The sequence below is a fragment of the Anopheles marshallii genome, chromosome 3, assembly GCF_943734725.1.
Source record: "Anopheles marshallii chromosome 3, idAnoMarsDA_429_01, whole genome shotgun sequence".
In the NCBI taxonomy this organism is placed as follows: Eukaryota; Metazoa; Arthropoda; class Insecta; order Diptera; family Culicidae; genus Anopheles; species Anopheles marshallii.
Genome location: NC_071327.1, coordinates 37,427,896 through 37,445,695, shown reverse-complemented (window position 1 = coordinate 37,445,695; position 17,800 = coordinate 37,427,896). Strand labels below are relative to the sequence as shown.

General features: G+C 46.4%; 1 protein-coding gene across 1 annotated transcript; it reads left to right on the top strand.

Moving 5' to 3' along the window:
* Positions 1 to 4,004: 4,004 nt before the first annotated feature.
* Positions 4,005 to 17,714, top strand: LOC128712048 (transcription factor Atoh8). Its single transcript, XM_053806943.1, has 2 exons — positions 4,005 to 4,086; positions 16,555 to 17,714. Exons 1-2 carry the CDS (start codon positions 4,005 to 4,007, stop codon positions 17,712 to 17,714), a joined length of 1,242 nt encoding a protein of 413 aa, XP_053662918.1.
* Positions 17,715 to 17,800: the final 86 nt, after the last annotated feature.

The window sequence follows — 17,800 nt, the reverse complement described above, 5'->3', positions numbered from 1 at the left end:
ACAAAACGGAAAGGATTTTTCAGAAATCCTTCCGGCAACGCCAAAGGGGTTTTTCTGATGCAGAGATCATGTCTCTGCTGTTTCGTAAGTTTCGTAAGGAAAATGCAACAAAGTGTGTATAATTTTCTTTCCGTCCCTGGCCTCAAGTCACATCGTCGATGGTTATCCTCACATGTGAGCCAGCTGTTCACATTCTTGCTCTTCGTCCAAATGTCCGTCATTAGAATCCTACCGTTTCCTTCAAACTGTTCCCAAAACCGTATTTGGACGTCTGTTAACAGTCCGGTTTGGTTTTTGCATATGGGTACATGTGCGAGGAAATTGACCGGAGAAGCAGACCGCTGGGAATGTGGGAGAACGGTAAAAAGCTGACGCATTCGCATCCGTTTCCTCCTATGATTTGTTGAACAGCAACGCAATATGCATCAACAAGCCGACCGTCAGGACCAACCGTGTTAATGCGCTAAAACCACCCCTAAAGTTCACTCGGTATTTTTACTTCCGAAACGTGGCAAAACTGTAGATGGGCCAGTCGTGTTTGTGCTGCTTCGCCCCGGGATTCCGACGAAGCTCGGTCAACAGATGTGGCCATGCGGTGAGTGTTTATGAGTTTCTGCATTGTACCGTTTGCATTTTTGCATGCGAGAGGAAGGTACGGAATCTGGGTGTTGTATGGAACAGACCGAGCAGGCAAACCGGTTTGCATGTTAGTTTTCGGCGCATCTAAGTACAGAAACACATGTACAATGTTACGCAAAATGCATTGGACTGGTCTTGGGAGTCCTTTGGATATATTGGTGGTATGGTCAATATGCTACCGACAAAGACGAATCATGCCTACAAAGGACAGGCGAAGATGTGTTGATCACTCTGACAACATTGTTCTGTCAAGTAGGACAATATTTATAGCCTTATCTGTATTGACTTGCATGAGAAAATATTCTTACCACCAGTATATTCTTCCCCTTTTGCTGCCTATAGGAATACTGGACGCAGTCAATCAGCTATTGAGTTTATGGAATTGTAAAGAATTTCTAAATCCTTAGAAGCCTTCAATAGGTTTACATTACACGTTGCGTAGCTTTACTATCAGTTCAAACAGTTGAGCTCACGTTTTTGACCAATGAACACGCATTGGTCAGTCGTAGCATGATAAATAATTCCATTCAAAAGCAAATTTGTTTCCGTTTTTGGTCAACTGCCCCCGGAAGGTGTTAACAAATCTCACAGACGTTGAACCTATGGAAAAGTACCAGATAAAGTATCAGATGAGGGAATTTTCCACAACGTTTGCAAAAGTTTGGAAATGTTTATCTGCTTGCTTAGCTGGACACATTTAGCGTGCGGGCGATACCTTTGGTACGATTTCGTCGCCAGCTGAGAACAAACGTGTCAAATGTTGCCACGTATCGTCGATGAGTTTCGATAACAAGGCCCCATCAAAATGACTGTCGACAAGAATGTAAACATCGTTTTGTCAACAACAGCTGACTAAAAATAGTTCCTTTTCCAGCCCTATTTTTATCGTTAGGCTATATTTAGCTTACAGGTGCTAATCGTACGACAGAACAATACGAGTGATTCAATAAAGGAGTTCTCTCCCTTCCATTCAGCGGGTTTGTTCGATTGATTATTTTTTTGAAAACAAATTTCTTCGACAAGCGAAACATTTCATATGCGTAATGCCGTATGCAAACATGCTCATCTTCGCACAAACGTGAGTCAACGCATCGCAATCTACATTCCGCTCGAGCTGACCGGCGAAGGAAGCCGGAAAGGAAGCGAACAGCATAAAAATTATGTTCTCTCACACCCGGTGCTGTACATGCGGTTGGCGCTCTGCACCTGAGCTTATGCACCGGTCCATTGAAACAAGAGGAGAATTTTCCGGACCGGCAACAGGGGACCTACAAACTAAGTAACAAGTGCAAGCGAGCGTAAAGTACGAATGAGCGAGCAAAGGAGGTGCGAATGCACCCGGCAAGTACATGTGAACTCTCCGTTGAGTGAGAGAAATGGGTTTATTTGCGAGAGGCAGCGTGTTGCTGTGAGCAGCGATGGTACGCGGTTTCTCTCTAGCAGGGTTGTTAGGTAAGTTCCCTGATCATGTTATTTTTTCTGTTTCGATAAGTGAAATTATATTTTTATGAGAAAGGTAATAAAAGGTAAGGTTAATAAAGCTTATTTATTTAAGAGGAATTGCCAGGCCGTTTCCTGTAAATAATAAAGTTTAACCGATGAAAAAGATGCTAAATTAGCAAAGCGCGTATTGTTAATTTAGCCGAGCTGTAAAAAAATGAAAAACTTGCCAAATTATTGTAATCTTGTGCATCTTAAAACGTTCACAAATTTGTAAATGTTTCCTTACAAATGCACGAGGCTACTGACAGTTTTTATTAGAATTTTGATAATGCACAAAAGACAGTTAAAAATGTTGTTTTTTTCTATATTAGCTCATGTGAGTTGCTGTAATATTAGAAAAAAAGTAATGTGTGACTATTTATTATGCTCATTTGAGAAGAGTATGTTACGAAACGGCGCGTGTGAAGGCATGAAGCAGTTGTTATACAACTTCTATATTTAATTTACATTGATTGAATATCGATTGTTCGCTGTTGAACTTAGAGTAACCTTCATAGCAACTTAAAAATACTAAAACAAAAAAGAAATTTGATGCTTTGCTTGAAATAAAATGACTAAAAAATTCTTCGATTCAGTTTGTTTTCCAAATGAAGAAAAAACAAGATGTACGCCACTTTAAAAATAACAAAACTAGAGAAAGAAACTATAACCGTCGAACCCTGTACCTCGAAACAACCCGCAGCATCTCAACACGGCTTCGTGGCCGTTCACAATGTTGTTGATGTTGCAGTTCAACTTATGCTTTCGTGTCGGCCGGTAGCAAGCGCAAGAGCGTGCTTGGTCGCTTTCGATCTAAAGGAAGACAGTACGCGTATCGCATTTGGAAAGATCCTTCGTCTGTGGATTATGTGAGAGTTGTGTGTTGTGCTGGAAGTATTTAATTGTTGCGTGAAACCCGTGTAGAACGGAAACGAACGAATTTTTTTTTCCGGACGTGCACGTACTGCATAGTTTGTGTATGAAAGTTGTCCTGTTTAAATTATATGTCAAACATATAATTAGTCGTTCCATGAACGAAGAGGAGAGAAAACGTATGAAATATTAAAAGTGCATTTTTAGTTGACGATCAACACCAAGCGGTTCGTAGCGGTGTAACTTTTGGAACGCATGTGAAGGATAGGTCGGTGAATAAGCATCGATAAATCGGCGAAAGGATAACTACAAACAACACAAGCCTATCGTGCCTTTTATGGGCAAAAGCACAAAATAATTTAAAGTGTTGGTCCAGTGAATCACCCTATACTGTAGGAGCGTGCCGGTGTTTGCCGTACTTAGTTGACTTACTTTGTGAGTGAGAGTGCATTTGTACGGAAAATACGCGCTGTTTGTTGGCAAATTTTTTTACCTCTGGTATATCCGGTCGGAATTGGGAGGCAAAAATCATTCCTCCGGTCGGTGAGGGTGCACAGCAATAGTTAGTGATCCATGGTGACTTGCTCTATGCTTAATGGGCACCGAAACCAGTTCTCTGTGTGTGAATATGTGAGCGAAGTTTTTGAACGGAAAGCAAGAAAAGTAAGCCAAACAGCCGAGCAAGAAGAAGGAGAAGAGATAAAAATAAAGCAGGCGATAAGCAAACAACGACAGATAGCTAGCAAAGGAAAAATCTAACGACGTCAACGGAACCAACATCGACGCTATCGCGCTGCTCAAGTGCTGTGACATAAGGGAATCGAAGGGTCGTTAGAAAAAGGCCCAAGCATTGAGGTTGGGAGATAGTGAAACAAAAAAAAAAACCGCTCAAAACGATCTGGAAGGAGGGAAAGTTTTCGCAGCAAGTGCAACGGTGCAACATTCTTGCTAGTAAGAAGAAACCACCGAAGGTGGAAAACACAAAAACAGTCTTAACAGCTGCCGTTTAAATGTGGTCCGACGCAATGAGCACCTTGGCAAAAATGTATCCTAAGTTAAGTGCAGTCGAACTATCGGCGATCCTAATGAAAGGTAAGTTGAAAGATCACCAATTGTGGAGATGTGTGTTACCTTGATGATGTGTATCATTTATTGTTTATATATTTTGTCTAATATATTAAGAAGAAAGAGTTTTTTTATTCATTCGATACGACGCAGGAAGGTTCCACAATTCATATCGTCTATCGCTTTGGGGGCGAAGGCAATAGGTGGCTTTATTTATCTTCGGTCGGATTGAGCGGAAGCAATTAAACGCCTGCTCACGACAGCTGCCACAAGTTTCACTCATCTTTTTGCCGTTTCCCTCAGCATCAATAGCGGGGTGGATATCGGTGGGCCGTTCAGAGGGAGGACATAAGTATCCAATGTACACCCCATTCACACATCCCACCCTGATGGCTAGTGATTGCCACCCTAAAGGCAGTGATGGCGAACGACGCAGTTCAGCTACCGGGCCAGAGAACTGAGCTGTACGTTGTAATTATGTCATTTATTAGTGGCGCCTTTTGCGCTCGGATTTTAATTGGAGAACCACATTCGCTCGCGACTCCAGTGAAATTAAACGTTGACCAGGGGGAAGGTAGTACGTTCAGCAGGAATGCGGGAGCGGGTAGCACCACTACTTTGGAATGTGGGAAAAGTGCGTCCCGCATGTGTCCACACCTCGCACGCTCATTCATAAATCACTCAATCCGCGCAAATCGCTTGCAGCTGGACCTCGAAGATTACCTCGTCCGACAATTGTAGGCGACGAAGGAAGTTACCGGACTTACCCTGTGTACACTTGAAAGCGAGAAGCCAACCGATACGTGCCTTTGGTGATGGAGAAGAAATCTGTTCATCAAGACGATATGGCGAGCGTGTGACATTTGATGATCATGCGCCAGCACGATCGTGGACGTGGCGGTTGCATTTAATTAGAGCCAGTAGGAACGTCAACGGACGTTCATCAGCGGTGGGCCTTAAGCTGAAGGTGTTAGTCTTAAACCTTCTCAAGACAAAACCGGATGCGTACATCAAAGAGTAATTAGTTTTGCAGTGACATTGGGAGAGGTTCTGTTTATCAGAGATACAACTCCTTTGGGAATTGTACTTTAAGTAAGGGTGGGATTCGTGTAATTAGAAATGTAGACTATAACATTCTCGTCATAGACGCCTTTGGAGGGATGTGCATAGTGGATAGATCATCTTTTACCCAAAGTGTATTTATAGCTATAGACCGGATGTTAGTGACTGCACCGCGTGCGCAATTAATTTAGTTTCGCCCGCAGATTCTAAGAATGAATCCCATCAAGAATATAGCCCTATTTGATACCTCGCACATTGTTAGTGTGTGTGCGTGTGTATTTTTTAATCCTTCCGCCGCATGATGATGACCCACGAAACCATCTCGTTCCTTAAAGTTTTGCCTGTGGTGGTTGGAGTATTCTTGGAAGGTGCAGCAACCGCCGCAGTCAGCTAGAATCGCCATTCTTATGAATGGGTGGCACACATCAGACTTGGTGGACGTGTATCAACCCGAGACTACGGTGTATAATTATAGACCCGTGGGGGGCGTCCCGAATTATGGTCGGAAAGCGGACGACGACTCTCCAGTGATGGGTTTTGAGAGGCAGTCCGATGCCTGCCCGTCGCTGGCTTATGATCTACACCGCGGACACAGCTGTGAAATGGAGAGTGCCAAAATGGAACTGCTAATAAGAGAAACGATCGTGTGTTTGAGTTTTGATTCTGAAAACGTTGCAGTTAGGAGCTATAAATGAAATTATGGGGTGCTTTTTTGGTTGTTTGCTGTTTGCAGCAAACTTCCGTAGAACTGGGAATATGGGGATGGCTCGTCTAAGATGAATGATATACCTTTGTGGGATGATCGTTTTTTGGGGAAGGATATTCAACAGTCCGCATCGGAGTACGGATATATACTTTCTCACGCCCAGTAAAACGAGATTTTAAAGCATATAATGATGCGTAAACGTTCGTTTAGGAGCCAACACTCTAAAAACCCATGTGCACATATATAAGTCATTCCGCTGGTTTTGTTTACACAAGATTTATCTAACGACATAAAATTGCCGAAGATTTCAAAAATAGCCTCAAGGTGTTCGATTTCGTAGAACTGTCGCCTGGAAATAGTAAATCGCACAATAACTGGCCTATGCATGGTAAGCATCTACGATGTGCCGGGTGTTTAATTCCGTCATGCCGTCGATGTAACCGTCTCAGACGTAGAAAAAACCCCTCCCATAGTCATACTACCCATTCGTCTGTAAGTGACCTTCTATCCACACGTGCTTCATCCGCTCGATCCGAACCGTCCAGATGTTCAAACAACGCTTCGCGCTTATCATTTGTTTGCACATTTCCCAGCGTCGAGCCACTTCGCCGGAACACTCTCTCCGTTCGGGGGCGCCTCGGACGGACTTTCTGGGCTACGATTCGCACACGATAATCCGACCGTTGCGTGGAGGGCATGCGATTGGAGGGGAGCACATGGTTGTCATCATCGCCATCTGGACGTGAGATGGATGAGTTGCTCGTCCGGCCGTGTGGGATTTCGATTCCGAGACAAAGCGTACGCGTTGTTACGCTGAGAGATGGCATCCGGTGCGATCGGTTCTGGAAGCGAAAGGGCAACGACAAAAAAAAACATAAAACGATACACATCGATGTAGTGTCTGACGTCATTTTGGATGCGTTGATGGTGTGGTGAGTAGTTCCATTGCCGGAGGAAATGTATTTCCAGCTAGAAACATACTTACGGGTGACGAAAGATCGCCCGAGTGTTCCGAAAATCAAACAAGACATTGTTATTAGTGTGCATGATTTGAACGAGAGTGAAAAGTTGGGTTTGTGATTTTGTGTTATAATCGTTTATATGATTTATAATTCGTCTGTACGATCTTCAAGAATATTATTCAAATTTGAAAGTAGAAACTACCCAAGAACGCAAGACGCAAGTCACTAAGAACGACATACTCCATCGTGAAATCATTCCTTCGACGGTGGATGAAAGATCGACTTTTATAAGCCATGGCGCCATCGTTGACCTGAGCTGTAACTCTGCTTGATCTGGTGAATAAATCAAAAATGGTTATCTAAATCTGTGTTAGATGATTTGGTTCGGCATTTTTGCTTCTGTCCGGGAATTAAAAGAATTCGGTCATGTGTTTTTTAATTCTATTCTATTGCCGGTCGAGCTTAAATCATCCGGACGTTACACGATCCATCGTCAGTAACAATTTGTCATTATGTCACCGGTAGAGTTTCCTCGAATTGCGCAGATCTTGGCCACGAGGGATTTATTTTACTCCGTCCCTACGATGAAGATGTCGCCACTAGCGAGAGAACTTGTCACCGATTGCTTTGTTTACAAACTCTTCAACGCTGCTCCATAGTGGGATGTGCCGCGAACGGTTTGGGATGGAATTAAATCACATGTTTGATAGTGGGGCCTAGTGTGGTCGTGTTGGAGAGCGCTTGATGGATCGTCCTCAGGAACGCCATCTGTCACGTGAGACAACACCTCGAATGGTCGTAGGTGTAAGGCGGATTTTCTACTCGATCCACTAGTTTTGACAACGTTGGAATGTCCACCGACAATCGGACAACGAGGGTCGTGTTGTTTGAATTTTCCGGTGAAAATATTTTCTTCCCCTCGTCCGCGCCAGGCGCTGGACCCACCTTCTTGACAGTTAGGGGTCTTAGTGGAAGAGAGAGATTTTATGGCCGCGTACGATCGTGCGTTCGAAATGTTTTCAAAGCGCCGAAGTCACTTGAGTGGGTGAAAATGGCCCCTAGCAGCAGTCTATCTATCTTTCGTAGAAATGTTTTGATAGTCTTACCAGCATGAATGGTATTCCCCAGATTGAAAGCATTCACCTCTGTGTAGCGTGGCGGCAGCCTGGCTCAAGACGGATGATAAATAAGTTCATCTAATTTGCCTGCTGCTTTACTACGGAAACAACCGCAACAGGCATGAAGGTGTGGATGCGGTTCCCTACTTCTACCATTCGATCGTGTTCCATGTGCACATGTGCATTTTATCGCTAGAATGTCGCCAGGCGCCGATACAGCAATCCCCGGTAGTATAACAGCGCCGAGTGTAGGGACAGATGCGTTAAGCGTTATTAACGAAACCGCGTTAGCCATGGTGTGCGGTGCGCGCAGGTGGCACATTTCTACGCGCGGAGATAATTTATGGTATGTGGCCGCGGTGCTGATGCTCGACGGACGTGGAACGATTCGCTTTTACCAGCGCGAGGGTTAATTAGAATACGGCCCTGCAGGGGACTGAGATTTACTCTCGAATTTCTTGGTACGCTGGCAGCGTCGTGGTAGCATATGTCGTCCGCAAGACTCTCTCGCCTCGGGAAAACTGTGCACTGATTACCTTCGTGGCCAATAAAACCTTTATGGCTCCATTATGGATCACAGTTTCGGTTTTTGCGACATCGGAAAAACGGGATGGCATCTAAAGGCGAAACGGTGCATACGGTTTTACGATCGACCTTAAATCTTCTTCAAAGCGAGATGATTATTTTATTCGCAGTAAATGTTACAATTCCCACACGTCCCATCCTGCACAACAATTTGCATTTCCTGTGGCTAATACTTTGTTCCACGTCGTTTGTTCGTATTTAATTAGCCGAAAGTGGTAGCGAAATGTGTGGGTGTTCTATTTGCGTAGCGCAAAGATGTGGACAAAAATCGATAATGCGATTAAAATTAATGTGATTAGAGGTCTTGGTAAACATTCTTATACTTTGTCACAGTGGCAATATGTCTCTGAATGCACCGTTGTGGGGATTTACAGAACCCGAAATGTTTCACATTGAATTGTCGACATCTGTACCATCTTGGAGCATCAAAGAGTGGCGGTAAAGTAAAGCTCAAAGAATGAAATTAATAGCAACCGAAGCGGAGCTGGAGCTGCGCCATATTTTAAAGCCAGACCAAAGCAACAAAAAAAAAAGATGTTAAGGGTCGGAAGTCTTTTTTTTTGTTTTGTTTTCGGGTACCGGGTTCGCTCCAAATCGAATGGGATACCCCGAACTGCATCCTTTTTCGGTGCCGGTTTTGAGGCGCCAATCTTCTCCCCGGAGCCGGCAAACAGTAAGATAAAAGCTAGCGATAGCAGTTTTCGGTAGAATCGTGGCCCGGGGTGTGCGTATACAGGATGCTTCTTTATTTTCGGTCAGGTTCGACCATTCCCAAGGGAGATAAAGGAACGACAACGATGATGCGTCGCCAAAAACCACAGAATGCAAAAGGTGAGCATAGGAGGAGAAAAAAAAAACACCGACCGAAAAGACAAAACCCGAAGCGTAGTCACTTTGCCATTTTCGGGGCCACGGGTTTGTTTGCGGTCAGTGGTTCAGGTTTTTGACAGTGTGCCCTTTTTGTGCCCTCGGCATGGGTAAACTGGACCTGGAAGGAATCGTGGACTGTGTGTGTGATGGGATATGGTTTCTGATGCTTCCTTTTTGACTCGTTCTGCACACTACACCGGAATGCAATCAATCGCACACATAGATCTGCATTCGACGAATGTGTGCCTTGGTTGCGCAAATTAAATTTAACCCCACAGTACTTTGGGGGTACGAGACGAGTAGGGATGGTTTACTGGTGCCAATAAAATTGGACAACAGTATGCGCTCAACAGGAGATCTGGATTGTGGGGGGAAAAGGAGAAAATCCAAAGCTTCTTAAAGACATGCTCTGAGGGTATCGCATCCTTTTTGGGTGTCCTGGACGAACCACGTATCGGTATCTTCCGAGAAGTAACGGGTCAGCCACCAGCGGCACATCCAAGTCACGGCAATCACGGCACTGAAAATAGGATTTTGGGGAGGATATCCCGGGAATTGCCCTTTCGTCTCATCGTTCACGTTCCGTGTGTAAATCTCTCCGTTCGTCTCTATGCTGCTGAACCGACAGCACACAGATGGCGCCAGAGCATCGCGACGTAATGTTGCCATCGAGATTCACTCACCCCGTTCATACATACCTTCCCAGCACCAGCTAGGAAAGGGAAAGAGCAAGCGAAAACAGTTCAATGTAACGAATGTTGAACCGACACCCTCCGCCATCGTTTCGCCGCATAGCTAACGAATCGTTTGCGTACACACATTGGCTGCCAGTGCAGCTCGCGTCGCTCCGGTCGCCTGTCAACGGGCCAATCTTTTTCCGGCTTGCACTTGCACACCCTGCTGCCGGAGTGGCCAACATATGGCGTCTCGTGCAGTAAACAGCAGATCGATCCGGGAATGAGAAACGGGGCGTTAAGTTACAATTTATTTTCTCCGTTGCCACCTTCCGCTGTTTTGTTTCCTCCGTTTCATCACTATTCGCTCGGCGCTTGACGATGCTGCAATCCAATACTGTACCATTCTTCACTCTTTGTTACATCTTGCCCTCCAACAAACTGCATACACATATACACACACGCATATGGTTTGCTTGCTCTCCGGGCACGCAGGAAGCTGATTAAGTAAATATAAATACGCAAACAAATTGGCAGTTTATTTAGCCTACTGTTGGACGGCCGTACCATACGTTGCGTTAAGCTGACCGGCAGCATAATGCTACGGAGTGTGCAAAAGAGCGTGTTGTGCGTGTTAATGATACAGCAAGAAGTGTTTGCCCCCGGCCTGGGGCCTCTCGATTAGCCAAATTCAGTAACGATGGCAATCCGATCGATGCCAAATTCAGCCAGATCTTTTGTGTTTATATAGTTCACTGGCGCTACAGCGTAATTGGTGCATTAATCCGCTTTTGTTTGACACGGTATTCTCTTCCTTTTCCGTGCATCTTTGTACATCTTTAGGCAGAGGGCAAGCATTTTGCAGCATCACACCCCTCCAGCAATAAACAATAAACCGCAAAATGATTGCACCGTGGCGCCGAGTAATTCTGGAAGTGAGAGTGGATCATTTGAAATATGCTAAGCAAAATGCAAAGGCGCTTACCCCGGGTTTATTGACAACTCAATACGGCCATCCGATTGTTGTGGCGGGGTTTGTGTTTTAACCACCGGATTTGGTGCAGTCTATTAGGATGCATCGAGTGCAGGAAAGATGTTTAGAATCGAACGGCGTTCGAGTGATGGGGAAACGCCACTGTAGCACCATTAAAAAGGCTCGACTCGAAGCGGCTGGAACACGCGATTGGGGCATCGCAGTAGTGCAATTTGCATTGTAAAACAAATACGATACTCCTGTATTCGCCGTAAAGAACGGGTAGCAGGTTTTCCTTCCCCGTTTGCTGTGTCTTTCCTGCCCCGCGACACACAACCGATTTGAACCGATTCCGAACCGCATTTCCAATTCCGTTATTGCACATTGCACCGGCGTACGCAAAGAGAAGAAAAAAAAACTATATGCGCTTTACAACAAAGCCAGCGGCAGGCCCGGTATGGTTGGCGCGGAATAAATTACTGTCAATTTATTAACATGATGCAATTTTCACCCGTAATTGCTTGAGACTTGTGGCCGGGAACGAGGTCGCGACGACGTGACCTACTGCGTATGAGGGGATGCAGATCGCTTCGCCGTCGTTTGAATGGGAAGGATGAACCGGCGCGTAACGTGTGCGTTACGGCGTTACGCGATAGGTGTCCGATCGTGGTTGTTTCGATACGTAGTGCTTCCGGGGCTACTGGCCCCAGTGTGTAGTGTCGCCGCCCTCGACCACCTATTGCATAACGAGGCACGTGCACTGGCCCGGCTGTGGGGGAATAATGTGAAAGACAAGAAAAATTGATGGAATTGATTCTTTATTGGTCGTATGCAGTGCAAAAACCGGGGATCATTTTGAATTGAGAGCGTATTTAGTGTTCATCATTGCTTTAATTAGTTAAATCAATTATTTTCGGTAAAGAGGGAGGCTTCTGATCCAGAACTGACCAGATGTTTTTGAGACAACAAGGAAGTTGAAGATGAATTGTAAATTGGGATCTTCACAGCAATCCTTTCCGGACACCGGAGCACATAATGAACTTATTAACATCCTTAACGACGAGAACTGAGCTGCAACTAATTAGGAAAAAAAGGAAATATTAAAAAACTGTTAGCAAGTGTACAGGGACAGAGATTCGTAGCGCCCTCGAAATGATTGTTCGCTAAAATCCGCCACAAATGAATGATTGGTTAGAATCGTCCCATCTTACCAGGCCGATTAATTGGGATGCTGTTGTTGCGCCAGTCACAAATGCTCGTGGTTTTCTAATTAATAGCTAGCAAATGATGGAAAATGTGAAAACGAGAGTGGGTTAACTGCTGCTATCGGTGTCCATGTTTGGCTCCTCCTCGACGCATCCCAGAGTGATCTAGTGCTCTCTAATGGGTTTAACAGCGGAAGCAGTGAAAGAAGTGCCACATAAAAATCGCATAAAAATGCGACACAAATTGCTTTTTCCCGTTCAATCAACTCTCCTCGCCTGTTTTTTTTTTCGTATGCGGTACGTTAATTTAATGTTAAATGTGTGTGTTTGTTGTGGCGCACATCACCACCCTGCTCCATGCGGTAGACAAAAGGACGAATCCAACGAAGCAATACACAAATTGCAACTCTTGGTGTGTTTTTTTTTGGTCCGGCACAAGAAGTTTGGTGCGGCAAAATGTTTGAGTTCTCGCTTTCCGTATTTGCTGGAAGCGTTGGTTGCATTTTGAGGTGGAGTAGGAGTTGAGGGGTGGGGGATTTTGATACAATAAGGGAACAGAAAAACTGAGCGGTAAGGTGGCGTTGCAAGCGGTACGACGGTTTGCGTCGCCCCGAAAGTGTTGATCATTATCTGGACGACGACGTGGATGACGACGACTGCGAATGAATGCAAAATAAGTGCAGTCGCCAGTTTCCATGCACTGATTTGGCGTGATTGGGGAAGCAACCGGTCTGGTTGGTAGAGGACAGCACACAGCAACCGTGCGGGAAAGCCATTGTAGCAGACGACAACATTCGGCGATTATTTATGAACTCCGAAATCCGACCCAAAACCCCGACACCACCGAGCCTGGCCCGGGACAGGACGCCGGGACGCAACGCAGGGAAGACGTTTGATTCTGGATGAGTTTTTTGGGTGGGTGTCACGGAATGTGTTTTGGTAAAGTGGGCGACTGCAGCATTACAGTCATTTTCAAGTTCAGACGCTCCGTACACCCGAAGTTTCGCAAAGTTTCCATTTTGCAGATGCTGTTTTGTTGATAATAGTTACTCCGCTCGCCGTCTTCTAGCCATTCGCGTCTGCTTATGGCTTATCCTGGGCCTTCCTGGGTCCATTTAAGGAGGGCACGACGTGAAACCGTCGCACTGTGCGCCCTCTGCTGTGCCATTTGCAGCGCGCCAGATGGTTCGATTGTCTTTTGGGCAAGCTAATGGCAAGAAATAACTCCAGCACACTTTCGGTGCAGGAGCACGCCACGGTGGAACGCGAAAAGCGAGACAATCCCCGGCACAATCTGGCGCCGGTCGCTTAGCGCGATATAGAAACAATAACTTTTGCCGCAACACGATACAGCGCGGAGGCTTGGAGTGGCGGATTATGCGCGGTGCAGAGTTTTATATTCTTGGAGACTGCTTTCCTCGATGAGGACATTGCCTTCCACGGAGATACGATGATGTCCAGAATGCAATCGGAGTCTGTGTATATGGGGACGGGGATCTTCAAGGCGAGAAACAGAACGGTAGAATCCGGTTGACAGCATGCACACTAGGCAATGGCAACCTAAGCGCCACCGCGGAACGCATCATATAGCGGTTGACCAAGCAACGACACAAATGAACAGATGGGCCATAAAGCAATAAAGAGAGCAAAAAAAAAAGGAAAAGCATTTTAAAATGAAGGCGAATGAGGAAGCCGGAGAAGTTAAATGATGATGGAAATTTAAGTAATATACATCGTTCGTTTACGGAGAATGCAGCGAATAAATTATGCAAAAAATTGTGAAAATGAAATGCACTTTTCAAATATCTGTTCTAAGTCGTTCATGCATCAAATAGCTTCCGGCTGTCTCTCCGGAGGGTCACCTCGAAGATTGACCAGGTGATCCAACTCTTTGTGTTTATATAATGATTAACATTCACAAGTTAATTTACAGCAACCACCGCAAACACACGACACACCAATCAACACGATGGAGCGGTGGTGGTGGAGAAGTGTCAATAGGGCAGACGGAAGGCAAATGAAATTTATTCGCGTTTGTTACAAAAGGGATTTACTCCTTTAAGTGGACACCCTGGGCGCTGATGTGTCATCACCGGGATGGTGAAGGTATTGTGGTGCGAGTCTCGAGAGTGTAAAAGGCCAGCTGTTAGATGCGGTGGCCACACAACAACTCCTTAAGCACACACACGGTGTGCGAGACAGCGGTGCTGTTTGTTCTTTAAGCCGGGGGTAATTTATATGCACTCGTGTAAACGTCGTCCCTCCCAAACGCGCAGATTGCAATTTGGACGCTTGATACGCTTGCTGCGTTCCAATGCCCTGTGCATGGCGCATCGGCGGTGGTGCGTCTGCGCCACGGCTGTCTCGCCAGTGTCTTATTAATAACTTCATCGTGCCGCCGCGAAGGGTGTTGGCGCTGGTTGGCGTGACTATCAGATGTGGTTACTGATGAAAATTAATTACTTACACATAATTCAATCGATGCGCCCCTTACACCCAAACCCCCGCTAGAGTGTCGTACAGCACAGGAAGGAAGTGGCCTTTGTGGGAACATGGGTAGACATTGGTGGGAAGGGAGACACGTTTATGGTAGGGCCGGTGTATCGGTTAGAAGAATGATGTGTTCAGCGAAAATACAGCTGGCTGGTATCGTGATGGGTTCTCAAGATTACGGACGAGTTCCGCACCGTCGACGATCGTTTGATGATGATGCGTCTGTGGTTTTTCAACGAATTTGTCAACGAAGCAACCGAAAAGCAACAAAACTAGCGAGAAGAAACGATTCTGTGGCCATATGGAGCGTTGGTATGCGTGCGTTATGATTGGTTTCGCTTATCTCCGGCCAACGATCTTCACGAGACTGCATTCCTTCGATCGTTTGACGATGGTGCTACGGCCACAAAGAAGTCGTCTTTCGCGCTGCGGTTGTTGTTGGTGGTGGTTTCATTTGCATAAATTTGCGTGACGCCACCGCTCTTCCCTTGCCACCATTTCGCGGGGTTTCCTCCCACTCACTCCCCTCGAGGTAAACAGAAGGAGGGGGATGATTTTCGTGTTGCGTGTGTCGCCACTGCGAACGATATCTTCGAGTTTCAAGCTGTGTCTTTTATGGCGCTTTGGTGCGAATGACAATTTCTAGCTCCATTGACAGCTGTGCGCTTAAAACAATATGCGCACCGGTGCGGTGTTGGAAAGGCGACTGTCGGAACCGGGTGGCGGGCGACCGGCTATAAAGAAAACATAAACAAACATAAATTATACTTAGAAGCAAACGTTGCCCGCTCCCTGGGCAGCTTCCACACGCTTGACCACGGACGAACGACGCGCTGTCGCACAGACTTAAAAGACTAATTAGAGATGGAAGCGCCGGTCGACGGTTGGGCAGCGCCGGCGTTGCTTGCGCATTGGCGCTTGACACTCCGGCCTTAACACAGTCTGGCCTATCAGATCCGCCTCAGATTAGGACCAGATCGCTTGGGGAAGCTTAAGTCTTGGCAATTTTTTTCCATGCACCAATGACAGTTTTTCCCGAGCTAATCTGCCTAATAGGTGATGTGCTATTTCTTATGCTAAACTTACAAACACGATTGTGCGAAAAAAATGTGTCATCAGCTCAATTAATTTTAGCGCGCGATTTTGTTTATGGCGCGTGTGTTTGGAATGTGATATGGACCCTACCAGCAGGGATAAAAAGGCATATTATCTCCATATCAACTCCTGGATATAACCGATAAATCTTGCAGTTTGCGTTTTAAAATCCATTCTCACAGCGATAACTCTCAGAAATAATGCTTGTAAGTTGCTGGCGCCGCATGGTGCCATAAATTTGAGGTTAAATATCTGAATAAAGTGAGCAGATATCCCCAACAAGGTGTAATGGGAATCGAAATGTTATTATTTTCTTGGTTCACATTCTTCCGCCGTATGAAGGTTTGCGTACTGTTGAGAATTTACACGTGCGTCATGACGCAATTGTAACCCACCGGACATAGATGAGATGTTGCGGTGTGTGGTCGTAAATAGAAAAGCGGTATTATTGGCACCACTTCCGGTTCATTCGAATACACCACTTGGATGCACTAGGCGTGGTGGTTATTTTTATCGCCCCATGTTCACCTGTGCTCAGTCTCAACATCCGTTTACGGTTTGGATGTTTGTTTGGATGTGAAATGTGGTGCCGTTAACGAGCAGGAGCAGGGTAATCGAATGAGCACACCTGTGTGAGAAGTTCTTAAAAAGGCATTATAAACTGTTTTCTTCTTGAGCCTTGGCACTAGCTGCAGTTGGACCTGGTATCTAAATCTCGCCCTCTTTCTTGTCCTATTTCTTCTCTACTCTAGGGGCCGCCATGTCCGCATCACTTGAACGAGATTCTGGATTCAACTCGGGCAGTTCGGAACATGAGGATGATCTGAAGTCGTTGGACCAGAGTTCGCGCGATGGATTAATCAGTCCTGAGAACAGTTCCGAAGACTCGGTACCGGAAGCGAAGCTGTCCGCATCGACCGTGGTGACGACGCAGGCTTCGTCGTTGGTTAAGAACAAGCGCAAAAGCACGGAACCGTTGCGTGTTGTTGCCGAGACGGAACTGTTGGCACCACTAAAGAAGCGCATCCGTTTCGACGATGAACGGAAACACGTTGAAGATCTGCACCATCATCGGCAAGATCGCGAAGAACTCGACACTACCTCACCAGTTCCTTCATGTCGCACGGCAAGCAGCCCATTTCGTCCGTGGGCGCCATCAGCAATGGCATTGGAAGGATCTGCCGTCCCGCTCCCGGTACCCTTCGTACCTCCGTTTCCCAACCCGGCTGATCTGCTGGTGCGTCATCCGGCGGTCACGACGCTACACCGGGCAGTTAGTATGAAGCCACTGGAACAGCTGCAACCTCTAGCCCTGGTGGCTAAAAAGAATGGCTCCTCCTCTGCATCCATCTCAAAGAACCAACCACCCCTGCCAAGCCCTCGAGCGTCTTCACGTTCACCGCAACGCGCACCCCAAGACTGGAAGGAACTGCAGGAGCAACATGAACACCTTCACACCCATACACCACCGTCTTCGCTCTTCGTGCAGCCTCGAGCACCTCCGTCCCTCGACGACACAAACGACTCGATCCCGGACCACGAATCGTCGGTTCCATCCGGTGGGCATGGAAAATCGTCGATCGCCGGTGGTGTCGGTTCGCAGACGCGCAACTACAAAAACATGACGCGCGAAAGGCGAATCGAAGCGAATGCACGAGAGCGAACGCGTGTACACACGATCTCGGCCGCGTATGAAAAGCTACGGCGTGCCATCCCGGCCTACTCGAACGCACAGAAACTCTCGAAGCTGTCGATCCTGCGTATCGCCTGCTCCTACATTCTGACACTCAGTCGAATGGCGGGTGAAGATTACAGTGAGGATGGTTCGGAACCGTCGATTGCGGATTGCGTCGAGATGGTGACCAAAACAATCCAAACCGAAGGCAAAATACGTAAAAAGAAGGATGAATGAGAGGATCCGGCGCTGCGCGTCGAACGGTGCTGGGGTGAGATTCTTCCGGTGCAAAGTGTTGGCGGTGTTTTCCGCTTACTGATCAC